Source organism: Saccostrea echinata, unplaced genomic scaffold, assembly GCF_033153115.1.
Source record: "Saccostrea echinata isolate AGI-Se365-2 ecotype Australia unplaced genomic scaffold, CSIRO_AGI_Sech_v1 ptg000054l, whole genome shotgun sequence".
In the NCBI taxonomy this organism is placed as follows: domain Eukaryota; kingdom Metazoa; phylum Mollusca; class Bivalvia; order Ostreida; family Ostreidae; genus Saccostrea; species Saccostrea echinata.
Window position 1 is genome coordinate 52449648 of NW_026889803.1, and position 22291 is coordinate 52471938.

Consider the following 22291-nt stretch of genomic DNA (forward strand, 5'->3'; position numbering starts at 1 on the left):
AAGATACATGTATAATTAGAAATATTTTTTTTTTATGTTTGACTTTAAAAACATACTGTGTATATCTAAGGTCAGGGAATCCCCACCTTTTAATCTTTTTGAAAATAAAAAATATCCAGCTAACCCCCAAATGAAAAAAAAAAAATCTGCTCAAATGAAATCATAATTAGTACAAATGAGAAGTATCGAAATAAATTCTACAATTTAATGATTATAATCAGCAATAATTCTGCCATCATTTTCATGAAGAATCCACTTTATTAATCGTTTTATTATGCATGTGTTAATTTTATTTTATACAAGTAATTTCCGTTAAAGTTGTATCTGTAAGTTAGATAATTTTAAAAGGCCATAGAGCGTATATTTAAAAAAAAAAATCATTCTATCATTTTATTAAAGCAAGATCTGTTTATCGTTAGGAATTTAGGGTTTGCTGTGTATTACTTTTAGTTCAGAGTCGAGTGCATCATATGCAATGGTACTCCCCCCCCCCCCCCCCCGCATTATAACACAAACATGCGATTTCTTTCTTGTCACAATTTATGTCCGGCATCATATAATACCTCCATATTTTGGCTAGGATCTCGGTCAATATAAGAAAAATATAATATCTCCGAACAACTTTTAATTTTTTTCACACAGTTCACAAGAAAACACTTCATTCGTTTGATTGGCATTAGCTAGAAATCGGATCGAGTTTTAGCAAAGAAATAAAGAAGCAAACAAACATGCATATCATCGTCAACGCCATTTTCTCTCGATTACATCCAGCATTCAAGAAGAGATAAAGAGTACAGAAAACCAAGAACACAATGAATATTCTATGTGCATAATAATGATATGCGCAGCTGTATGCGCAGTAAAATTGCTTGTGTAATTTTTAGTTTCCTCTGCTCGTGCAGTTTTTGATTTTACGTTTGTGCATTTTATACCCATTAATCGTGTAAAAAAATTTCGGATTCGTGTATTTTTCGTTATGTTTGTGTTAAAATCTTTCAAACTAAGTGCAATTTTTACCGATACGTGCATTTTTATTTTACTCGTGTATATTTTTCATCAAGCTCGTGTATAAAATCGTGATCGTTGTGCAGAAAATAATTTTGAAGCAATTGGCGTGCCATATATCACTGTATAATTACATCTCTACTTGAGAACCTGAAATACACACAGACAACAAAGGGGAAACAGAGACCAGAAGAACTCACACTTCTGGGCCCTGTTTTAGAAAATAACGTACGATGAAATATGGAATTAACGAACAGTAATCAAGCTCAAAAGTCCATTGAAACAATACAAATACGGATCTATGAAGAACATCAGAGTTGGGATCAGGTGCCATTGAGGAGTGAGCATCCTCTGTCGACAGTTCACACCCGCCGTGTGCTCATTGTCATGATCGGGTAAACGGAAAATCCGTTGACAATTCAGTGTTTAAATAATGGCATAACAATTAGTATGAAAAACGTCAGTCAGCATTCGACTTAATGACAAATTGGATTTGCTGACAAGGTCATTGTATCGACCATAGAACTTGCGAAATGATAACTTTAAACGAGACTTTGATATCATTGTTTCATCAACTTGTTTGTCAATATCTTACATTGTTTATAATTTGTTCGTATGTGGACCATCCTCTTGCGTATCGAATCAACTGGGAGATATAAAAACCATATGCAGGTATTAAGGGTAAATTGCTACATAAGGGAAGTTGACGATGTCATCACGTTTATCGTAAAGTTTTGTTGTTAGATTACCATTTACGTCTTTATCTAGTAAAATATCCTAATATGAAACATATGTCAGACTAAGACCAAAATCCTTAGTTGGTAATAAAATCTTCCTACCTTGCATAAATATATCTATTTAAATTAATATTAAAAAGATTAAATCCATTTTCAAATCAATCTTAAGAAGAGTTTTATTCTCAATATTATATTATGGTCTTAGTCGTACATTTTTTTTTAACTGGACCCTTGAACTGAAGATTTCATAGCCTACTGCTACTGTTTGTGTCAACGAGTTCATTTTTTTTCAAGTTGTTTTAATGATTTTTTAGAATGCCTATTATACACTTTCCCTAAATTTGTAATAAAGTAGTAGTTCCTAAGCTAACTATTGACTATTAGTGAACAAGCGGGCCGATGCACATCTTGTTAAACGTTTGTGAGTGATGGTAATCTGTAACATGATCTGGCAAACCTGTGCCGAGGCACATTATTGTATTTGAAAAACACGGTGTTTTTTTTTCAATTTTCTTCGTCAGTACTCCATCAATATAATTGAGAATCTTCACAGTAGATTTATATTTAATATAGATTTATAAAAATAAGTTTTCGATGTAAATATTGCACTCAAGAAAACGTAAGGAACAAACATTATTTTATAGTTTGCCATAACCAATAAATTTTGAATGATTCCGATTTTCACATTGTATAGTACAAGGAATGATATCTTCTTCAATACCATGTGCTACGCTACGGTTACGGGTATGCTTTACAATAATACCTCAGTTGGATATCTCTTGAAATACGAAGTTATATTATTGTAATTATTATTATTTAAGAAGTTGACTATAGTTTACAACCATCTAATATGGCTAGGCCACTGGATAGCTCTTCTAGCACGTTATGTATAGGCATAATTACCACGGATACCACACAAAAGTGGGCGGGTCCCAACTGACTTATTAAAACGCATGTTTAATGTATTCAAAAGCATCCCGATATCGGTCTTAGTGTATACTTTCAATCGAAATTTGCAATAATACAATAGAACAAAATTTTAAAGAGTGAAAATATAAGATGAAAGTCCGCATTGTAACACTGAAAAGTAAAGTGAAACTTGAAGTGGCTTTATAAACATTGATTACTAGGCTAATAAGTAAGAAATGCTTGAAATTTGGTCACTCTCTTTTGAGCTTCAGTAATTTGGGTAGAAAAGGTTTAACACGACGCCAATGAATGACCTTTCAGAAATTCGTTTTGATCAAGTTCTAAGGAAAAAAGTGCCTTTATAATTATAACGTTTTTGCACGATGTAAATGTAAAATATATTTGTACAGAATGGAAAACTGAGGCAAATTACACCAATACAGAGGACTAATATGAACGGAGATAATTTAATCTTAACACAATCTTAATTTGTCTTGTATTATGGTGTATTCTTCTCTTTCTCTCTTAGATATATATATATATATATATATATATATATATATATATATATATATATATATATATATATATATATATATATATATATATATATATATATATATATATAATCTACAAGGCAATTTAAATGTAATTCAAATGAACCGGATGCATAAAGAATTTCATAGAGCTTTACGCAAATCCATTTACGTCTTAGCTCTCTTTAGAAAAGAGGCCTTCGAGAAAATAGTTTTTAAGTACACATTGCTTGTCAAAATGATCCCAAACATTACCAATGTTTCCATGAACATGTTTTGTTAAATATAGTATGTTCAAAAAGTTGAAATATCAAAAGAACTGTTTCACGAACTCACTCCCTTTTTATCCGCCAGCGGTTTGGATGGACATGGTTGAAGGAGATAATGTATTTTTACTGTTTTTTCCAGATTATAAATATCAATGTTATTTGTTAATTAATCAAAACAGCTATGGCAATCAATATTTGCGCTGCTCCACAAATTGTAACCATATATCTGAAGCCAAAAAGCAAGCAAATATCTGTGGAACGCCAAATTAATATATATTCAAATATTTGAACCTATCTTCAATTAAGTGTACCTATCTTCAAATCAATTGTACTTATCTCTAAATGAATTAAAGATAGGTTTAATTTAATTATACCTATCTTTAATTTATTTGAAGATAGGTACAAACGATTTGAAGATAGATACAAACGATTTGAAGATAGGTACAAACGATTTGAAGATAGGTATATAAACGATTTAAAGATAGGTACAATTGATTTGAAGATAGGTACAATTGATTTGAAGGTACAAATGTCATCAATTAAAGATAGGTATATTTGATTTAATGATAGGTGCAATTGAATTGAACCTATCTTTAATTATAAAGACACTGACAATAACAACTACTCCCCATAAAATTGCTTTGTTCGGTTCCCTCCATGTTCAAGTCGCTGTTACAGGGAGCTTTCATTATTTTCTATAACACAAAACGAATTGAACCTAGGTATAATTGAATTGTACCTATCTTCAAATCCTTTGTGGATATGTTTCAATTGTGCCTATCTTCAAATCAGTTGTACCTATCTTTAAATCAGTTGTACCTATCTTCAAATGAATTAAAGATAGGTATAATTCAATTGAACCTATCTTTAATTGAATTAAAGATAAGTGTAATTCCATTAAAGATAGGTGTAATTTATTTCAACCTAGATTTAATTATTTAGAGATAGGCATAATTATTTACACCTATCTTTAATTCATTTCGACCTATCTTTAATTCAATTGTACATATCTTTAATTCAATTGTACCTATCTTCAATTCATTTGGAGATAGGTTCAATTATTTGAAGATAGGTACAATTATTTGAAGATAGGTTCAAATATTTGAATATATGTTAATTTGGCGTTCCATAAATATCCGCCTGAAACAAAGCATTTGCCAAATTGTTTCTGAATTTTGTACATTCACAGTAAAATGATTGGACAAATATCTGTATATAAATAGAATAAGGTTTGAAAACATCTCTATACGCAGTTGTAGAGGTAATTCCTAAGAAAACTTTTTTCCGACATTAATTGTAACAGGAGTATCTTTCTCTTGAATGACGCGTAGAACTGTAGACTTGATTGAGAGGATTACTGACAGAATTGGTTGCTAAAATCTTAATTGCTACTTTTTTTCGTGTCATATCGGCATATTTGGAATTTACTCATTGATATTTTAATTAATTAATTACATCAAAGACAAGTGAACGTAAACTATCCTTTGAGAAAATTCCACGATAGGGTATCAAAATGCATGTATGTTTCAGAGGTTAAATGAATGACTTTGAAGGTAACTGCATAACTGATTTATGAGCTATTAACAAAGAAAGTTGTTCAAAATACTCAAAATTAATCAACATATCAATTAGAAAAATGAAAGTTTTAATTTTTATACTGAATCTTCAAAGATGAATTTAATTCATCATATGACCAATGAAGTCATTCTAAATGAATCTCGGGTATATAAATAATCTATAAATATATCAAAAGAACAGATTCTGATTCGAATTAGAATCAACACGTCATTCTACACAATGTAATGTTATTTGCTTAATCGCCAAAAAAATAAAAAATAAAAAAAATCACATGAATCACAAACGTTAACAAGATTTGATAAAGCTTTATTTTACATTAATTATAAATTATGACGGCATGAAACGACAATATCAACGAAAATAATTTTTAATTTCCTTTTCCGTTTTAAGAACACTTTGGTCACTCAAGGGATATATATTGCTATTTTCGTACGCCCTGTGTTGTCCGTATATGCACATTTTCAGTTTCTTAAACACCTAATCAAATTTCATCTTCTTTATCCATGATTATCTAACTGACTTACATTTACTAGTATTTAATCCCTACTTAACATATAATATAAATGTTTAAGACGTTATTCAGGTTGTAAAATCCATGCACCATCGGTTCAGGTTCTAAAATAAGGTAGCTTAGTAACATATTTAAGAAAATCATTTGATTCTACAATTCGAATTCCAGTTGTAGAGAACTGTACTTTACTTTCATGATAAATTCAACATATATAAGAAGCGATGTCTAAAAGAAAAATTATCAATTCGGATTACTTATCAAACATATCTCAACTCTGAAATACATTACTACCAAAAATTGTAAACTTGAAGACTTTTTTAAAATGATGAATGGAAAAATTGTTTATTCTATTAGGCAGGTTCTGATAAAGTTGTAAAAGATATAGACTCTAACACTGATCAATTAAGGACAGATGATACAAACAAAAAAATTGATGCCTGGATTGAAATATATTTTTGGACCTATTTTGATTGTAAATGATGCAAATATTAAAATTCTAAAATATTAAGAAATTGTAAACTTTCTGTGATGTTCCAAATTCTACCTTTTTGTCGTCACCCTTGTAATTCAATACAACTTTTCATCAATCAGTAGCACATTATTGTGAAAGCTTGAATGAAAAATGTGAATGTGGTTAAAATTATTCACTTTACTTACATAAACATGGCTTGTTTGTTTTTTTTCATGATACTTGAAAAAAAAAAGTTTGTATCATGTCTTTAAACTGTTGACTCAGTATTTTCCTCAATTGACAACAAGCTGCATCACTTTCTCCTTCTCTCTCTCTTATAGTGAGCAATCAATTTCAAATGAAGTCTTTAAATTTACATCATGAAGCCATTGCCGATTTGTCTTTGCGCTGTTTCAATGATAGAATTTATGAATAAAGTATCTTTTAAAGAATATTCATTTGGTTAAAGGTTATTTTCATTCTTATGTGGACTTGATATAAACCAGCGTACTTGCATTGAAAGAAACCAGAGAGTCTACAAAATTTTTTTCATAATTAATGTTTTACTGACTATAGACGCTAAACGCCAAGTTACAACTAAACTATACATGTAAAACAAAAAACTACAGCTTTTCTAACGTAAATACTCTCTATTTAAGTCGTAATATTCAATTATCATCTGCATATGGAGTTTATGTCTCCAAATTGATTCAGTGAGCAAGTGCGTGTTTTGAGTACGATTCAAATTAACCCAGACAGACTACTGACTAATAAGTTGATGTTACAGGGCTTTCTATTGAGTCTCGTTTAAAGTCATTATTTTGCATATTCTATGGTCTTTATAATGACTTTGTTCGCAAATACAAATCGCTTGGTATGCTTGGGTCGTATTTTGACTGAAATGTTTCCATACCAATTGTAAAGCCATTGTTATATACTAATTTTGACTATTGATTATTCCATTTATCGGACCAAAACAAAGGGTTCACGACGACTGCGACCTGTTGACATGGGATGACTCCTAAGCACCTTATCCAATCTCTGGTGTTTTCATAAAAGCAGAAAGAGATAATAGCACAGAACAACCACTCTTTCAATGAACATTTTCAACAGTAAAAGGTTACGTTTTGGGGAAAAAAAAGTGCCTGAGACTGATAAGGGATATTTACTTTTAACGAAAATTTAACTGTTTTCTGAAACTAACAATTTAAATACAGTATCAATACTGCCATAGTATAGTACCTGTAAATGACATATATGAGAGCAAATTGATACTAACGAAAAATATCTTACTGTAACTATTTGAGGAGGTATCAATATAACCAGAAGTCTCTGACGAGACTGTAGCTCTACTGGTTGTACTTATAAAGGAAGATAAAAGTAGCACTTGGACTTCAAACTTTGCAACAGCAATACATAAAATAATGATCCTTGGTTTAGTCTCTTTTTGTGGCAAGATTTATTGCAATCAGACTAAAACTGTAGGAGGAGTAGCGTTTTGAAAGTATTTCAAGAAAATTTCTATTTTAAGTAACCATGGCAACACTGTTCATCAAAATCAACAACTGGTATAGAGAATTATGTATCTTATTGTAGTCTACTTGTGCGCTAAATTATCCTAAAATCAGACCAAAACTGAAAGAGGAGTAGTATTTTGAAGGTATTTCAAGGAAATTTCTATTTTTAGTAACTATGGCAACAAAAATCATCGAATTCTAAAATCCATACAAAGAATTATGTATCTTAGTGTAGTCTACTTGTTTGCCAAGTTATACTGAAATTGGACCAAAACTGTAGGAGAAGTAGCGATTTGAAAGTTTTTCACAGAAATTCCTATTTTTAGTAACCATGGCAACACCGTTCATTTAAATCAAAAACGATTTATAGAATTATGTATCTTAGTATAGTCTACTTGTGTGCCAAGTTATATTGAAATCAGATCAAAACTGTAGGAGGATTAGTGTTTTGAAAGTTTTTCACAGAATTTTCTATTTATAGTAACCATGGCAACACCGTTCATTGAAATCAAAAACCGATATAAAGAATTATGTATCTTTGTGTAGTCTACTTATGTGCCAAGTTATATTGAAATCAGACCAAAACTGTAGGAGGAGTAGTGTTTTGAAAAATTGTTTACAGACGGACGGACAGACAGACAGACGGACGGACGACGGACACCTTACTATCGCATAAGCTCTTCTGGTCTCTGACCAGTAGAGCTAAAAACGCAATAAAGAAACGTCTGGGCATTTGCCATCATCCACTCGACTACAAAATTTTCTGTGATAATTTTTTTACGTATTGTTTTTTCTCATTTACCAACAGTTAACAGCGATTTGAACATATTACTCCAATATTCAGTAAATTGTAAAAACATCAGTAAATTCTAAAGGAAGACATTCACATGCATGAAATTTTTTAAATTAATTTTCAAAGAATTATCTTGCATAGAAACAAACAGATGGGCAAAGAAAAGGCAGAATCATCACTGAATATTTCTGCTATATTTTGAAGGTGAAACATATTGTATTCCTGGGTCGTTTTGCAGGAGTTTTGTACATACAATATATAACAAATTCTCAAGGGAAAAACTTCATACTTATTTACGAAACTTTATTCTGAAGAAAACATATCACAAGTGGAAGACGATTGGCATTAACGAATCTAAAACAGCATAATCATGAATATAAATGATAAAAAATAGGGAATAATAATTTTTATAAATACATGTTGTAATGATGCTTGACTGAAAGTCTGTCATTTAGAAGTACATTTCAGAATTTTTCATAATTGTAAATAAATGCAACAGTAATATTTTATTTAACTAATACAGATATGTGTTAACAATTTCATTAAACAGTCAATACAATACAACTATCATGCATATACAGCATTGATTTCCATATCTAATAAGGCTATATGAAACAACTTATCGTAAAAACGTTAAGTTTATCAAGATTAAATTAAGGTACTAACAATCTTTATCAACCTTGTGTAGAGAAATTCACAAGCACTTAAAAATGATTTGATGATGGTGATTACTTATATGTATGAAAAAAAAATTAAATAAAAACTTACATACTTAATAATAAAAATATAATTTTCACAAACTTATCTTTATGACAATGCTAACCTTTTACAAAGTTTTTGCATAGTGTATGGACTTTTAAACAAAAGTTTATTTTGAATAAAATAGTCCTCTATCAAAAAGAACAAGTGTCCTATAAAGGATACTGTAGAAACTGTGTGGCTGAATTATGGTAGAATTGGAATGTGAGCAAAGACCTACACAGAAATATACAGTGACTACAGCTATGTTATATTCTTTCACATACACTATACATCATACTGAAACCAAAGAAAAAAACAGAAACAGTATGCATAAAATAAAAAAGGATGGGTTTCACAGAATAATGGTAATCTTATTTCCAGGTAAGAGAACTCTATCTACTGATGTGCAAGATATCTAAAAGTAAACGCAATGACATGAGTGTGTATGTTGTGTGAAAACTATGCATCTAACTATGTTTCGGTAAATATTTGTGTTACTGTTGGTCCATAAAGAAAAGAGTTACATGGTAATTAAATGCTTATACTCAAGTATTTTATCATATTATTCTTCAAGCAAAATAACATTCATGGAAAATGGATAGGGATATTTTAAATTCATATTGGATATTGTTCGCTTAAAAATTTTGCTAATAATTCTTTACCGTTGATTTTTTTTTTTTTTTTTTTTTTTTGTTTGTTTTGAAGTTCATTAATGGCAGCTTTAATTTGAGATGGAGTCATGAAAGTGTTGAAAAAATGGCAACAGCAGAAGAATAGAATATGAATATTAAGGGTAATTTATCTGCAAAATCTTCAGCTACATATAGAAAAACAGCATTTCTAAAGTATAATACAAATTACCACTGTAAGAACAGTACCCCATTGCATGATTTTAACGTATTTCAAATATGTATAAAATCATTTTAAGTTTCAAAAAAAAAAAAACTCTACAAAAAATAAACATAAAAGTAGATAAAAGTACATCATTTTGATATGAATATATATAGATCCCTTCATGCACACTGTATTTACTGTTTACTTGGCATTCCTTGAAGATGACTCAAAAGATATATACTACTTGCAATTATCATCTACAAATAACTAGTTCTACTTTCCCATGGCACATAAACATTTTCTGCAAAATTAAAAAAAATGTGTTTAAAGTGTGGTGTTCTTTTTTTCACATTCTAGCCTATAAAGTTTGCCAAAACACAAATATATACTCACTATTTTAATACAAGTTGTGTAACTCTAGTCTATTTCCTGCAACAAATTATATGGAAAATGTATCAAACATGAGTGAAAGTGATACATGTAATGTTTTTATATTACTCAACTTCAAAGACAATATATATACCTGGTATATAATTAAGGACACAAGTCTTAATGAAAAGTGGATTTTGTAGAATTTTTTTTCAGTCATGGAATCTGTGTTTGTACATAAGATTACACAAGTATATACATTGTTTTTTATAGTTGCCAACAAGCTATATCCAATACACTGTAGTTTATTTTTCCTTTAAAATGAAGCTCTATCATTTTTCAGTTTAAGAAATTTAAGTCCTGAATTCTTAAAAAAAATGAAATGACTTCATTTGTAAAAAAAAAATCACTTTCCAAATATTGTCAATGATCTTGATGAATAAAAGTAGTAAAATGTTCTGGCAAGCAGATACATGTACTAGTAAAATACTAGGGCAAATGTAGGAAAACATGTAGGTGTTGCAGATATGATTAATAAAATGTGACCATTACAAGCAATGCTTCATTTCATTTTAGGGCTGGGTTGAAACACAGACATGTAACATATTTGACACCAACCTAGATAAAAGCACCCAATTTAAAGGTCATTGTCTGATGTTGCTTGATAATTTGGCATAGACCTCTCGTCTTCATTCACAAGTCCCTAGTGAAATTTTGGATTGTATATTATACCTATCAACACTGACTGACTGTGTTTAGTAATTTACATGTATGTGTAGAATTTATCTTGCATTTTTTGGTTACTTATGAATTTATTTAAAAGAAAATGATTTGTTTAATATTTTGAACACAATGAAAATTTTCATTGATAATAATAGGCTAAACCTTTCTAAACACAAGTATAGATGAGAGGCTTTTTTAACTTAATTTTCTAATTCATATATTTTCTATACTTGGTCATATCAAAAAATTTTGAGACGTGATAAAAAACCTTGAATTATATTACCTAACACACACACACACATATATATATATATATATATATATATACATACATACATACATACATACATATATATATATATATATATATATATATATATATATATATATATAAAGCACTAAAAATGACCAACGACACGAACAATAATAATTGTCAAAGAAATCTGGAATGCTATGAATTGTGTCCGTTCTATCGGGTGTACTCTGGTCTTCACTCTGGTGTTCAGTAGTTTAGTAGTAGTGCTAGTTGTTTTTGTTTCTCTATTTCCTTTGTTTTTATGACTTCTTAACTTTTTTCTTTGTCCTGAGGAAGGGACAGGTTGTCCCGAAAATTTGACAATTATTATTATTCGTGTCGTTGGTCATTTTTAGTGCTTTATATAAATTTCCTTCCGTGACCTTGTAGCTACTTAGTAGATCCGACACTTAGGATATACAGTGTTGTTGGTTTTTAGTGCTTATATATATATATATATATATATATATATATATATATATATATATATATATATATATATATATATATATATATATATATATATATATATATATTCCCAGGAATTTTCTGTTTTACAGATTGAACAAGATTTATATAATTGAAAAATGCCTTGAGACTATGAGAGTTGGGTATTCTGTTTTCAAGTACTCTGAGGTTTTAAAAGAAAAAAAGAAACTTGAAATAAGAAAATTACATTTATTTATTTACTTGTAGCAATTTTACATTTTCAAGTTGTATCTCTAATATGTCCATGAGCTACAGGCACAAAGTCTAGATTGACAATTATTGCAAATCTTTCACATAGCCTAATGCTGAAATAAGGAACATTGTTTGAGAATATCTATTCCTGCTATTTTTAAAATTAAATAGTAATTTTCAAATGAATCTCTTCAATTAAACTTTATTCCAAAAAAATAAGTTCTTCATTGTTGTTCCCGAAAAAATTCATTGAAATCATGAATATTAGTCTGACAAAAACTAATTATCCTCATATTAAATATTAAACTTCATATATTTTTAAGTGGAAGGTTCTGAGATTCAAAAAAGATAAAAAAAATTGCTGTCAGTGGTCTTCAACACTGTAGAAAAGTAGCATTTCTTGCATTTTGATATTTGTGATCAATTTTAGACTCCTCTTGTCAATAAAATATAGTAATTAGTTGTCTGATTTTTTTCCTTATATAATTCATAGAGAGGAATTTCTTACACATGTACTAGTATACCCTCATGTAAAAAGCTATATATTTTTCATCCTTGATAAACATGGTAGAAACATGTATATCTAAAAGGAGTCAATTTAAAGATATCATATATATGATCCTTCGTAATTCATGCTTGTTTGTGTGTGTGTGTTTTTTTTAAATCATCTCACTACTGTTACATTTTTTATAACAGTATAAAGATGTTTCGCGAAAATAATGTACTTTATAAAAAAACATATTAATGCAACCTACTTTATATGCATCATCTCCAACAACTTGCAAGTATTTCTTCTCCTTGTAAAGATGTCTGGCCTTTAGAATATAAAGTACTGCTATGTCACAAATGACTGTAGCCTACAAAATAAGACATAAAGTTCAAGATTACACACTTATTATAACAAAATATCTAGAGATTGAAATAATTGCAGATTAATATATTATACATGTATATATGTAAAGTAGATAAAGAGATTCACTGACCAATATGCTATTCATAAAGTTTTCTATCAAAATTTGGACAAATATTATTTTCCTTTACTATATGTTCTGTCATTTGTAACTGATCTCAACTACAACCTTTATGTCAATCATGTTAAAGTTTCTTTAATTTTTCTAATTTAAATTTTTGTTTTACATTTAATAGTATATACACTGTACATGCAGACCTGTACAAATTGTTTTATTCAGAAAACTTATATTGCAATCCCTTCTTGACCCCATGTACCATGAGTTTAAACAATTTGGAATCTACATGATACATTAAATGCAAATATCATCACTTCGACATATATTTATTACCAGTACATTGCCCTTAAGACTGTTCAATGTTTTGGTCAAAATTTCTTCTACAAATTTTTTACAAATTTTACCCTTGCCTCTTCGGGGGGGGGGGGGGGGGGGGGGGGGGGGGGGGGGGTAAAAAAAACTAACAAACTTGAATTTATATCTGGGTCTCATTTATGATGTATAGTGAAATATTCTCACAACTGGTCTAGATATTACTGTATAAAGGTTCATTTTTGCCCTTCCACACACATAAAAATTTTGCCTCATTTTAAATTTGCCTGACACAGTTGTTTTACAGAAATACATTGCAACTCTGTCTTCTATAAATTTGCACCGTTCATGGTAGCTCATTCGGTAGAGCACTCCCTCCGTGATCGGAAGGTCATGAATTCGAATCTCAGGCGGCTGACCTAAGTCGATAAAAAATGGGTTGCAACTGTTCCTTCGCCATACGCTCGGCACTTTGAAGTGAAAGTTGCGGGTCCTTCAGATGAGACCTTAAGAACCAAGGTCCCGTGTCACGGAAGCATTGGCACGATAAAGATCCCTCACTGCTCAATGGCCCTGAGTGCCGAGTAAAGGTAAAAATTTGAAGCCCTTCACCGGTATATGGTGACGTCTCTATATGAGTGAAAAATTCTTGAATGGGATGTAAAACAACATACAATCAATCAATCTATGAATTTGCCTCATTTTAAATTTATTCACTTGTGAGGATCAGGGCAAAAAGGGGTGAAAACAAAAATAGGGCAAAAAAAAATCCACATAAACAGAACATCTGTTTTTAATCTTTTTATTTCTTCCATTATTTCCTAAATATCTCCCTTAGGTAAGGACATGATTCTTCCTTAAATCTACTCTTTTACCCTAAATTTCTGTGAACCAAATTGATAGTTCTGAAATAAGACAAATTACATACAAAAAGCAATGACGGATTACAAATAAGAACCATAAAAAAAGGCTTCATATATGCTTTAGCTTAAAAAACTGTCAAAATGGTTAAGTTAAACTTTCTTTTAATCATCCATTCATTCAATAAATAAAAACTCAATGACTTACTATGGACAAAAGGGCAAGACCACTTCCAATATTGGTAAAAAATGGAACAGGTGCAAATTTGCGCCCCTGACCGGACACAGAAATCACAAACTTTATTCCATAGGCTTTATAAAGTGTCCTGTATTCTGTTCCATTTTCAAATTTAAAATTTTTGGAATACCTACAAAATATGTATTCTTGGCTTAAATTATGCTTTAAAGTGAATATTGTATTACTCATAGTCTCCTGTAGAAAAAAAACCCACATAAAATCCAGGAAATACATGAATATATAAAGGTTTAAAATTTAAACAAGGGCACTGTAAAGAGGAGCATCCCCTCACAAGGAGCATATCTATAAATCAAGTCAGCATTTGACATCGATTCCGATGCAAATTATGTCACTTCCATTTTGCACAAGGACAAACTTACACATACACACAAGCGCGTAACTATATCCCCTCCAACTCCACTGTGAGGGGATAAAAAGAATACAATCAACATTACACATTTTTACCACCTTTTCACAATTAATACATGCATTATATTTGCAGACTATAATCTTAAACAGACTTTCATTGGAATAAATACATAGCATTATAGCGTAAAAGAGAGAGGGCACCTGAAGTTGTATCCCTTAGATATTTTGTAGGTACTACTGTCCAATCTCCTGAAGCTGTATTCAGGTAGACATTCATCCACTGACAAATCCAAGTTACAGTTCCACTTTATCTTCACTTGAATCACACCTCCCTAGTCAAAATAATTATATTCTTAATCAAAGTAAAATAGAAAAAAAAGATTAAGACCTATACATTTAATTAGAAAGAAGAAATAATGCTCAAACCATAAAACAAATATCAATACAAACTCTGACTGTCTTTCATTGAAAACCCACAGAGTCCTATTTCTACCTATTTCTTGCAGTAACACAGTTGAAGAATTTATGTTTATATTTTCAGCATTGTTGACATAAAGATTTACAAACCATATTTTCACGATTTGTAATTTTAAAAAATATTAAACATTCAGCCCCCCTTTGACTTTAGGGATTAATTTTAAATTGGAGGGGTTCTAAATACATGTATATAATTTATTATGGCCGTGAAATACGAACCACCCTAGTTTTATTGTTGTGCTAACAAAAATATTACCCTGCATTAAAACTACTTTATGTGTATACAAGCACCTCCATTCACTCAAGGGATAATATGGTAAATTCAATTAACTACTTCAATACTCATCCTTCATTTTCAAGAAATGAGTTTTGGATAATGAAAACAAAATACTGAATTTCAACCAGAGTGTGAATGTAAATGTTTCCATTATAAAACTTACCATAGTAAATTATTCAAAAATGCATGGGCTTTTTTTATATTTATGATTGAAATTTTAAAAATATGTGTCTGAAAGCACTAGAACTGAATTACCTCTGTAGCTAATTCTTCATATCTACCTCCTGCACGATTACAATATCACTCAACACAAATATAGGACAATACTTCGATACTGGATCGTCCAGATTGTTTCGACAATTTGACAACTCTTCATTTGATTGAAACCCTAAGACATTTCTCCTGCAAATGCACACATTCACCTCAATTCAATAGTAAGTTTTCAAAAATTGAATTAAAAACAAGACAATCTCCTTATCAGCCAAACAATTTTACTGCTTAATCTGAAAAAGAAAGAAAACTGTTGTCATCTCAAAAACCTGCACTCTGAATATTTTAAGTGTGCACTAAAATTAAGTCTCCTCTTTTAATATACTTGACCAAAAATATAATATATTTTTTTCTTCTTGCATTTAAATTATATATAATCCTCTTTTTATGGGAACATTCTCAAGGAAATTCAATGAAATGATACAAATTAATGATTAAGCCTGAATGACGGTGATGTTCAATTTTATTTAATGAGAGGCAATCTTTACATTTAAAGTTGTGAAACCAAAAAGCACTGTTTTTTCATGCAGGGTGAAATGTGCATATGCAGGAAAAATAATGTTTTTTTTTTTTCATTTAAAGCTAATTAGTCCATAAACTTAAATTATAAATACACTAGACTACAAATGACAACATTCTGTTGAACTGGTGAAACTATGTTTAACAGGAAGGTAGTTTATAGGCCATAATACATTTTTCATCTAAATTCTTGGATTGTTAATCATAATAATTATATATGTTTTACACTGGAGAATGCTGGTCTTATAGTAGGTTACTTTCTTAATATGCATGAAGACTGTGGATTTATATTTTTCAAAAAAAAAAAAAAAAAAAAAAAAAAAAAAAACAACAAAATAACTTTACAAAAGAAATTCACTTCCACGTCTGCTATATTTCTTCACTGTTCAGTTCAACATAGATTACAGCTAAGAAATCATCATTTTAAAAATCTAAATCTGGACATATCACTTTTTTGGAATGGTATGTGTTAGCTGTGATACTGAAACTGCACCTTCAGAACTTTACAAAGGAATTTTCTTGTCACACTCTGTTCGAATACATAACCAATTCAAGATTGGAATTAACAAATGCAGCATTCACAACTGTATACTATGGTTGAAACATTTGAAAATTGCAAAAAGTTATGGTATAAAGAAGCAATGCATCTTGTTAATAAAATAAACAAAATTAAGTAGTTAAATAAATATCAAATATATATGTAAAAATCATTCCTATTCCTTCAGTGAACAAGGAGATACTTAATATATATACATGTACATGTATACGACCATGCTTAAAAAAAATGCTTGATTTGTCTCTTTCTTTTAAAGCAGCATGTTGGAGGGAAAAGAAGATATTTAATATTTATCTTAATAAGACAATTAAACACATCTGATCTAATCCAGCTGTATAAGAGAAAAAAAGTTCAAAAGTTTGACAAAGAACAAAAACAGATAGCAATGGATCACTACAAAGTGACAATTATGAGCCCTAAAAAGTAGATTTTTTGGATTCTTTTCATATCAGTAAGTTCCAAATTTCTTTGAGATGATGATTTTAAGAACATACTCAACTCTGTGAAGATTTTTGAGATGAATAATCATTAGTTATGCAAATGCACTTTTGGTTAACTTCAAAATAATAAACATGCAACTATAACTAATGTCTTAACATTTTGGTTTTTTTTTTCTTCTTGATCTCACTGATCAAAATCAAAAGATGTACAATGGCAGAAAATGATTCAGATTTCAGATGTACCTCCACTGCTATATCACGGTAAGATCCACTATTAGCGCCCTCTACAATGGACTGAAGAGTAAAAATTGGACATCTTGAGTTGGGTCCTCCATCATATCTACAGTTCTGTAGATATTCATCACTGACATTGTCTGGTAAATTACGCCTGTATCATTTAAATCTTCATCATTATGTGTCATCCAACAGAAAAAAAAAATATTAAAAGGGAAGATCAAAAGATTCATGTCTGTCTAATAAAACAATACTTAATTTACATGGAGGCTGTAAAGATACCTAATAATTTTGGTGTCCGACATCGATAATTATATGCAAAAGAGTACATCAAATGTATTTGTACATAACACTTTGTTATTAGTTTTTGAAATTTTTCTCCTTACGAATAAAGAAATGAAATAAAAGTTATTTTTAGTGTGATTAACAATAGTACTTGATAATCACATTTGAACCAACATTCTGCAAGGGATATTGGCTTCTTGAGGAAAACAAAGTGAAATTAGTTTTTTTTGGTCAGACATAAAACCTTTGTTCTCGCCCTAACATACATGTACTATGTTAACACAAATCAAGGGTTCCATTGTCAAACAGTATCTTTTCTTGGGATCAAAACATAATCAATGGTGAAAGCAAATTAAAGAAAGATGCTGCAAGGACAGTCATTGAATCATATTATACAAATCTAGTCAGTCAAGAACATCATGCATCTTAAACATTGTACATGAAAAGGTGTATATTTAAAATTGGAAATACAAATGTATTATCAATATACCAAAACATGCTTATCAGAAACACTTGCTGAAAATAATCATTTGTCATCGAGAAGTTCAAAGGCAATAAAATATAAGCAGATAATCATATTAATAGATAAAACAGAGTGATTTTGGCTATTCCTGGTGGTTCATCATCATAACTATATTAACCTTGTTTCACTCTGCATTTCATGAATAGGAAGGATATTTTACATTCAACATACTTAGTTAAGGATTATTCAATAGTTAAAAAATTAAAATTTCATGACAAAATGTACACTTTACAATAAACTACCTACCTTTTGACATTATATTTTGGAAATTCTATGTTATTTTTAATGAATACGGTAAAATCTTTAGAGTTCTCCAAAATTGCTGGTTTTGGTCTGAAATACAAAATTAGATTTATATTTTTAGCATTTCTACTACAGCACGAGTATGCCATAAATGTTAAATTTTATTTTCACAACACTTTTTGATGCTTTTAAAGTGGCTTGGTCCAATTGAGGTGCATTTTTTCTTACACAATAAATGTATATGTTTGCAAAATATGTGCAAAAATAAATCATGTGACTACTTTCGAATTTTTGTTTTTCATTTAACAACAAAATTTATCAAGAGAAATCTCAGCATAAACTATGTCGCCAAAACAAACTCCGGTAGTTCAATCAATGTGTTCTGAATGTCAGTTCACCCCTGATGATTCCAGCAGGTACTCTTCTGCGTGCTTTCTTAATAAATATGCTGCTTTTGGACCTTTTTCCACTTTGGGGTTCTTTTTTTATGACAATTAAGAGTCTGTCAGGTATTTTTGACTACCACATGTTTGTTTGTCTTCCATCGTGTGATTTATTTATGAAGTCACTGCACAAGCTTTGCATTCTCTCTATATTTTTTTGTTATCCAACAAAAATTACTTTTTTAAGATTTAATATATTAATATCTTTTAAAAGAAACTGACTCCGAGAATATAATTTTTATAAAGTGGAAACTGTTTACAGAGAATTATTTTTTATGAACAACCAGAAATATCTTTTTTTACCATAACAATTGGACCAAGCACCTTAATCTATCTAGCAAGCTAACTTGAAAAATAGAGAGAGATATCAATTTTGTACAGAAAATACATTATCAATTCAGCAAAATCATACATATTACTTATACTTTTAGGTTTGCTGGTTGTAAAATTAAAAAAAAATCTTTGAAGTTACTTTATCTTGAATTAAATTTTAGCTGACTGTGAATAGAGGAATAATGAAAAAAGGAAACCAAACCTACGCCTTTAAAGTCCCATTTTCTACTGGACACCAGGCAGTAATTTCACAGGTGTTTACATCAGTATCACATTTTCCTGTTAGAACTCCTAAAAATAAAATACAAGTTAATCAATTTATTGAATAAAAATATCTCATATTCCATTCAGAAAAATTTCATGAAAAATGTAGAAATATATTCATAGTACATTAATGTCCTAGCTGCCCATTGGTAAAGGTAACTTTGAATGTACCTTGTTTCTTTGGTCAGAGATACATGTAATAACATTTTCATTTTTTTTTTCACATACATAAGTACAGTTGTATCCTTTTGTAACAAGTTATTTACTGATGATTCATTGTATCTAGATCTAAGTGATCAAAGAAGTCTCATTGATTCAAGTTCATTCTTTTCATATATGTAGCAAATTTATATAAAATCTCTTAAGTATAGGTATGGTTGAAATGCTCAAACAGATACCTGTCACTGTATGGAGTTGTAATTATTTATTTGAAGTATAATTCAAGGACAAATAACTATGACATCATGCTCTTACCAATTTGTACCAGTGTTTAAAGTTTGATGAAAATTCTTTGATACTGAGCTAAACACAAACTGAGAAATAGTGAGATCATGGTCATAGGGACTGTCAACATCAGAAACAAATTAATATATGACACAATTGAATTTTTTTCACCAATATCTTATCTTTGTTTTGAAGTTTGATATAAAAAAATTCTTGAATAGTTTCTTTGAAACTGAGCTCAAAATGCAGTGTGAAGGGTGAAAAGACAGAGAAATGAAGGATAGAAAAGATTTTTTTGAGTTAAAGTGAGATTTAAAACACAAAATTGTCTGTCTTAAAAACAGTTTGTTTGTATGTTGTTTAACTTCCCTCTCGAGAATTTTTCACTCATATGGAGACGCCACCGCTTGCCGGTGGAGAGCTGCAAATTTTGTCCTATACTCGGCACTTATGGCCATTGAGCAGTGAGGGATCTTTTTCGTGCCAGCACCTACTGCGATGCAGGACCTCGGTTTATACGGTCTCATCCGAAGGACCGGTCTCCACGTCCCACAGTGGGATTCAAACCCGCAAGGTAAGGATCAACTCCTTACTCCACGACTCTAGAGCGCCACGGTACAACAACTTATGCCCTTACCATTTCCTACTGGAAGTACTGTTCCATTTTTACAGTCTGTGTCTGAAGTGCAATTGGAACCTTTTATTGAACTATCCTATAAAAGAAATAATTTTTAAAAATATCTGTTCATTATAGTTGCTAAAACAATTAACTATTTTCAAAATTGACAATTTAACATTTTGAAATTCATCACATTTTTTCTGAAATATGTTTAATTTTTTTTTTTTAAATGAGTGAGTCAGGCGACCAAATGAATCAATCTTGCAAATGTAGAGAAATATAATACCATAATATTTAAGTAGTTGAAAATAAACAGTTAAATGAATATATTTTATGTTCTTATTTATATGTACATTATTATGTACATCTCACTCTAAATCAATGTAAGTACTTTACTCAGTTCTATTCAGATTGCAATTTTTATTCAGTATATATATATATATATATATATATATATATATATATATAATATATATATATATATATATATATATATATATATATATATATATATATATATATAAAACATCATCATCATCTCATCAAAACTGCATGTATAGCAATACTCACCTCTGGACATTTGCCAATTGATTGGAAAGGAGTGACAATCAAATTTGTAACAACAAAAAAGGCATTGTTCTCCTGAAAACAAACATGTAATTTGAAATAAAGTAAGAATTACACTTAAATATTTCTTTTTAACGAAATTTTTAAAATATTTCACTTTTAAAAATGTAGGTGCTGGCAAAACAATTTCTAAGGAACATACTTGAGCAGATAGAAGTTTAAAACAAGATCTAATTCAATGTTGTTTACCCTTCCTCATTCACAACACATTGATTTCTGTTACCTGAGGGGGTACAATATAGTCTGCCACATCCCAGATGCGTTGGATGTCAGGATGAATTGATTCATCTACCATGACAATTCCCTTGACTTTTGTTGTAACCACACTCTGCACATTGTCAAAGTCTTGATAACCCTTTTTGAAAATGATGGCATACCTACAATTTGTCATGGAAAACAATTGTTGTAATTTAAAAAACATATTCAATAGTTTTAACAGTTTTTTTTCTGTGATCTTTCAAATGAAGTTTTTCGATCCTGCCTGTTATTCATGCCAAGTGATCAATAGTATTAATGACACCATCTGTTATTCACATTATTACAATTACTGACTAACTTTCATGGTATAGCAACAAACAAACTTTTTTCCAAAAAATCATGTTAACAATATCTTAAGTCATGTTTACAAAAGTAAAATGAACAAGTTTAACCAAATCAATTTTTCATTCTCAGTTTCACAAAAATGTCCTAGAAAGTGATAAAATGTTGCATAGATTTATAAGGGTGATTTCAGAAAGGTAGAATTTTGAACAAAGTAGAAAATTTATAAATTCTTAATATTTTAGAAATTTGATATTTATAAAAGAATTGAACACTTTCTCTTTGTAAATATCACACTGTTACATTACATACCCGATGACGTAGCCGATGATACAGAGCTGAATAAAACGGTTTATCACACCAACCTTCTTGCTTTTTATGTGGACGATTCGTGGAGTGTCATACTCAAAAAACACGCCAATGGCAGCACGAATATACTTCATGATTTTAAAACGAGCTTTCCTGCTTTCTCACATGACTTTTCACGATGACAGTGGCTCA

General features: G+C 29.9%; 1 protein-coding gene across 1 annotated transcript; it reads right to left on the bottom strand.

Moving 5' to 3' along the window:
- Nucleotides 1-10868: 10868 nt before the first annotated feature.
- On the bottom strand, nt 10869-22269 carry LOC133205615 (P2X purinoceptor 4-like). The gene is made up of 11 exons (XM_061341455.1): nt 22103-22269; nt 21474-21627; nt 21194-21265; nt 20642-20717; nt 19503-19587; nt 18524-18610; nt 17479-17623; nt 14898-15028; nt 14298-14457; nt 12705-12806; nt 10869-10953 (listed from the first exon to the last, which is right to left on the bottom strand). Exons 1-11 carry the CDS (start codon nt 22231-22233, stop codon nt 10888-10890), a joined length of 1209 nt encoding a protein of 402 aa, XP_061197439.1. The 5' UTR covers nt 22234-22269; the 3' UTR covers nt 10869-10887.
- Nucleotides 22270-22291: the final 22 nt, after the last annotated feature.

Coding starts and splice junctions, on each gene's coding strand:
- LOC133205615 (XM_061341455.1), bottom strand. CDS start 22,233: ATGAAGTATATTCGTGCTGCCATTGGCGTGTTTTTTGAGTATGACACT. Junction 18,611..19,502: donor GAAAATGGGACTTTAAAGGC/GTAGGTTTGGTT, acceptor TTTGTATTTCAG/ACCAAAACCAGCAATTTTGG. Junction 10,954..12,704: donor TTGGAGATGATGCATATAAA/GTAGGTTGCATT, acceptor AAATTTCACTAG/GGACTTGTGAATGAAGACGA.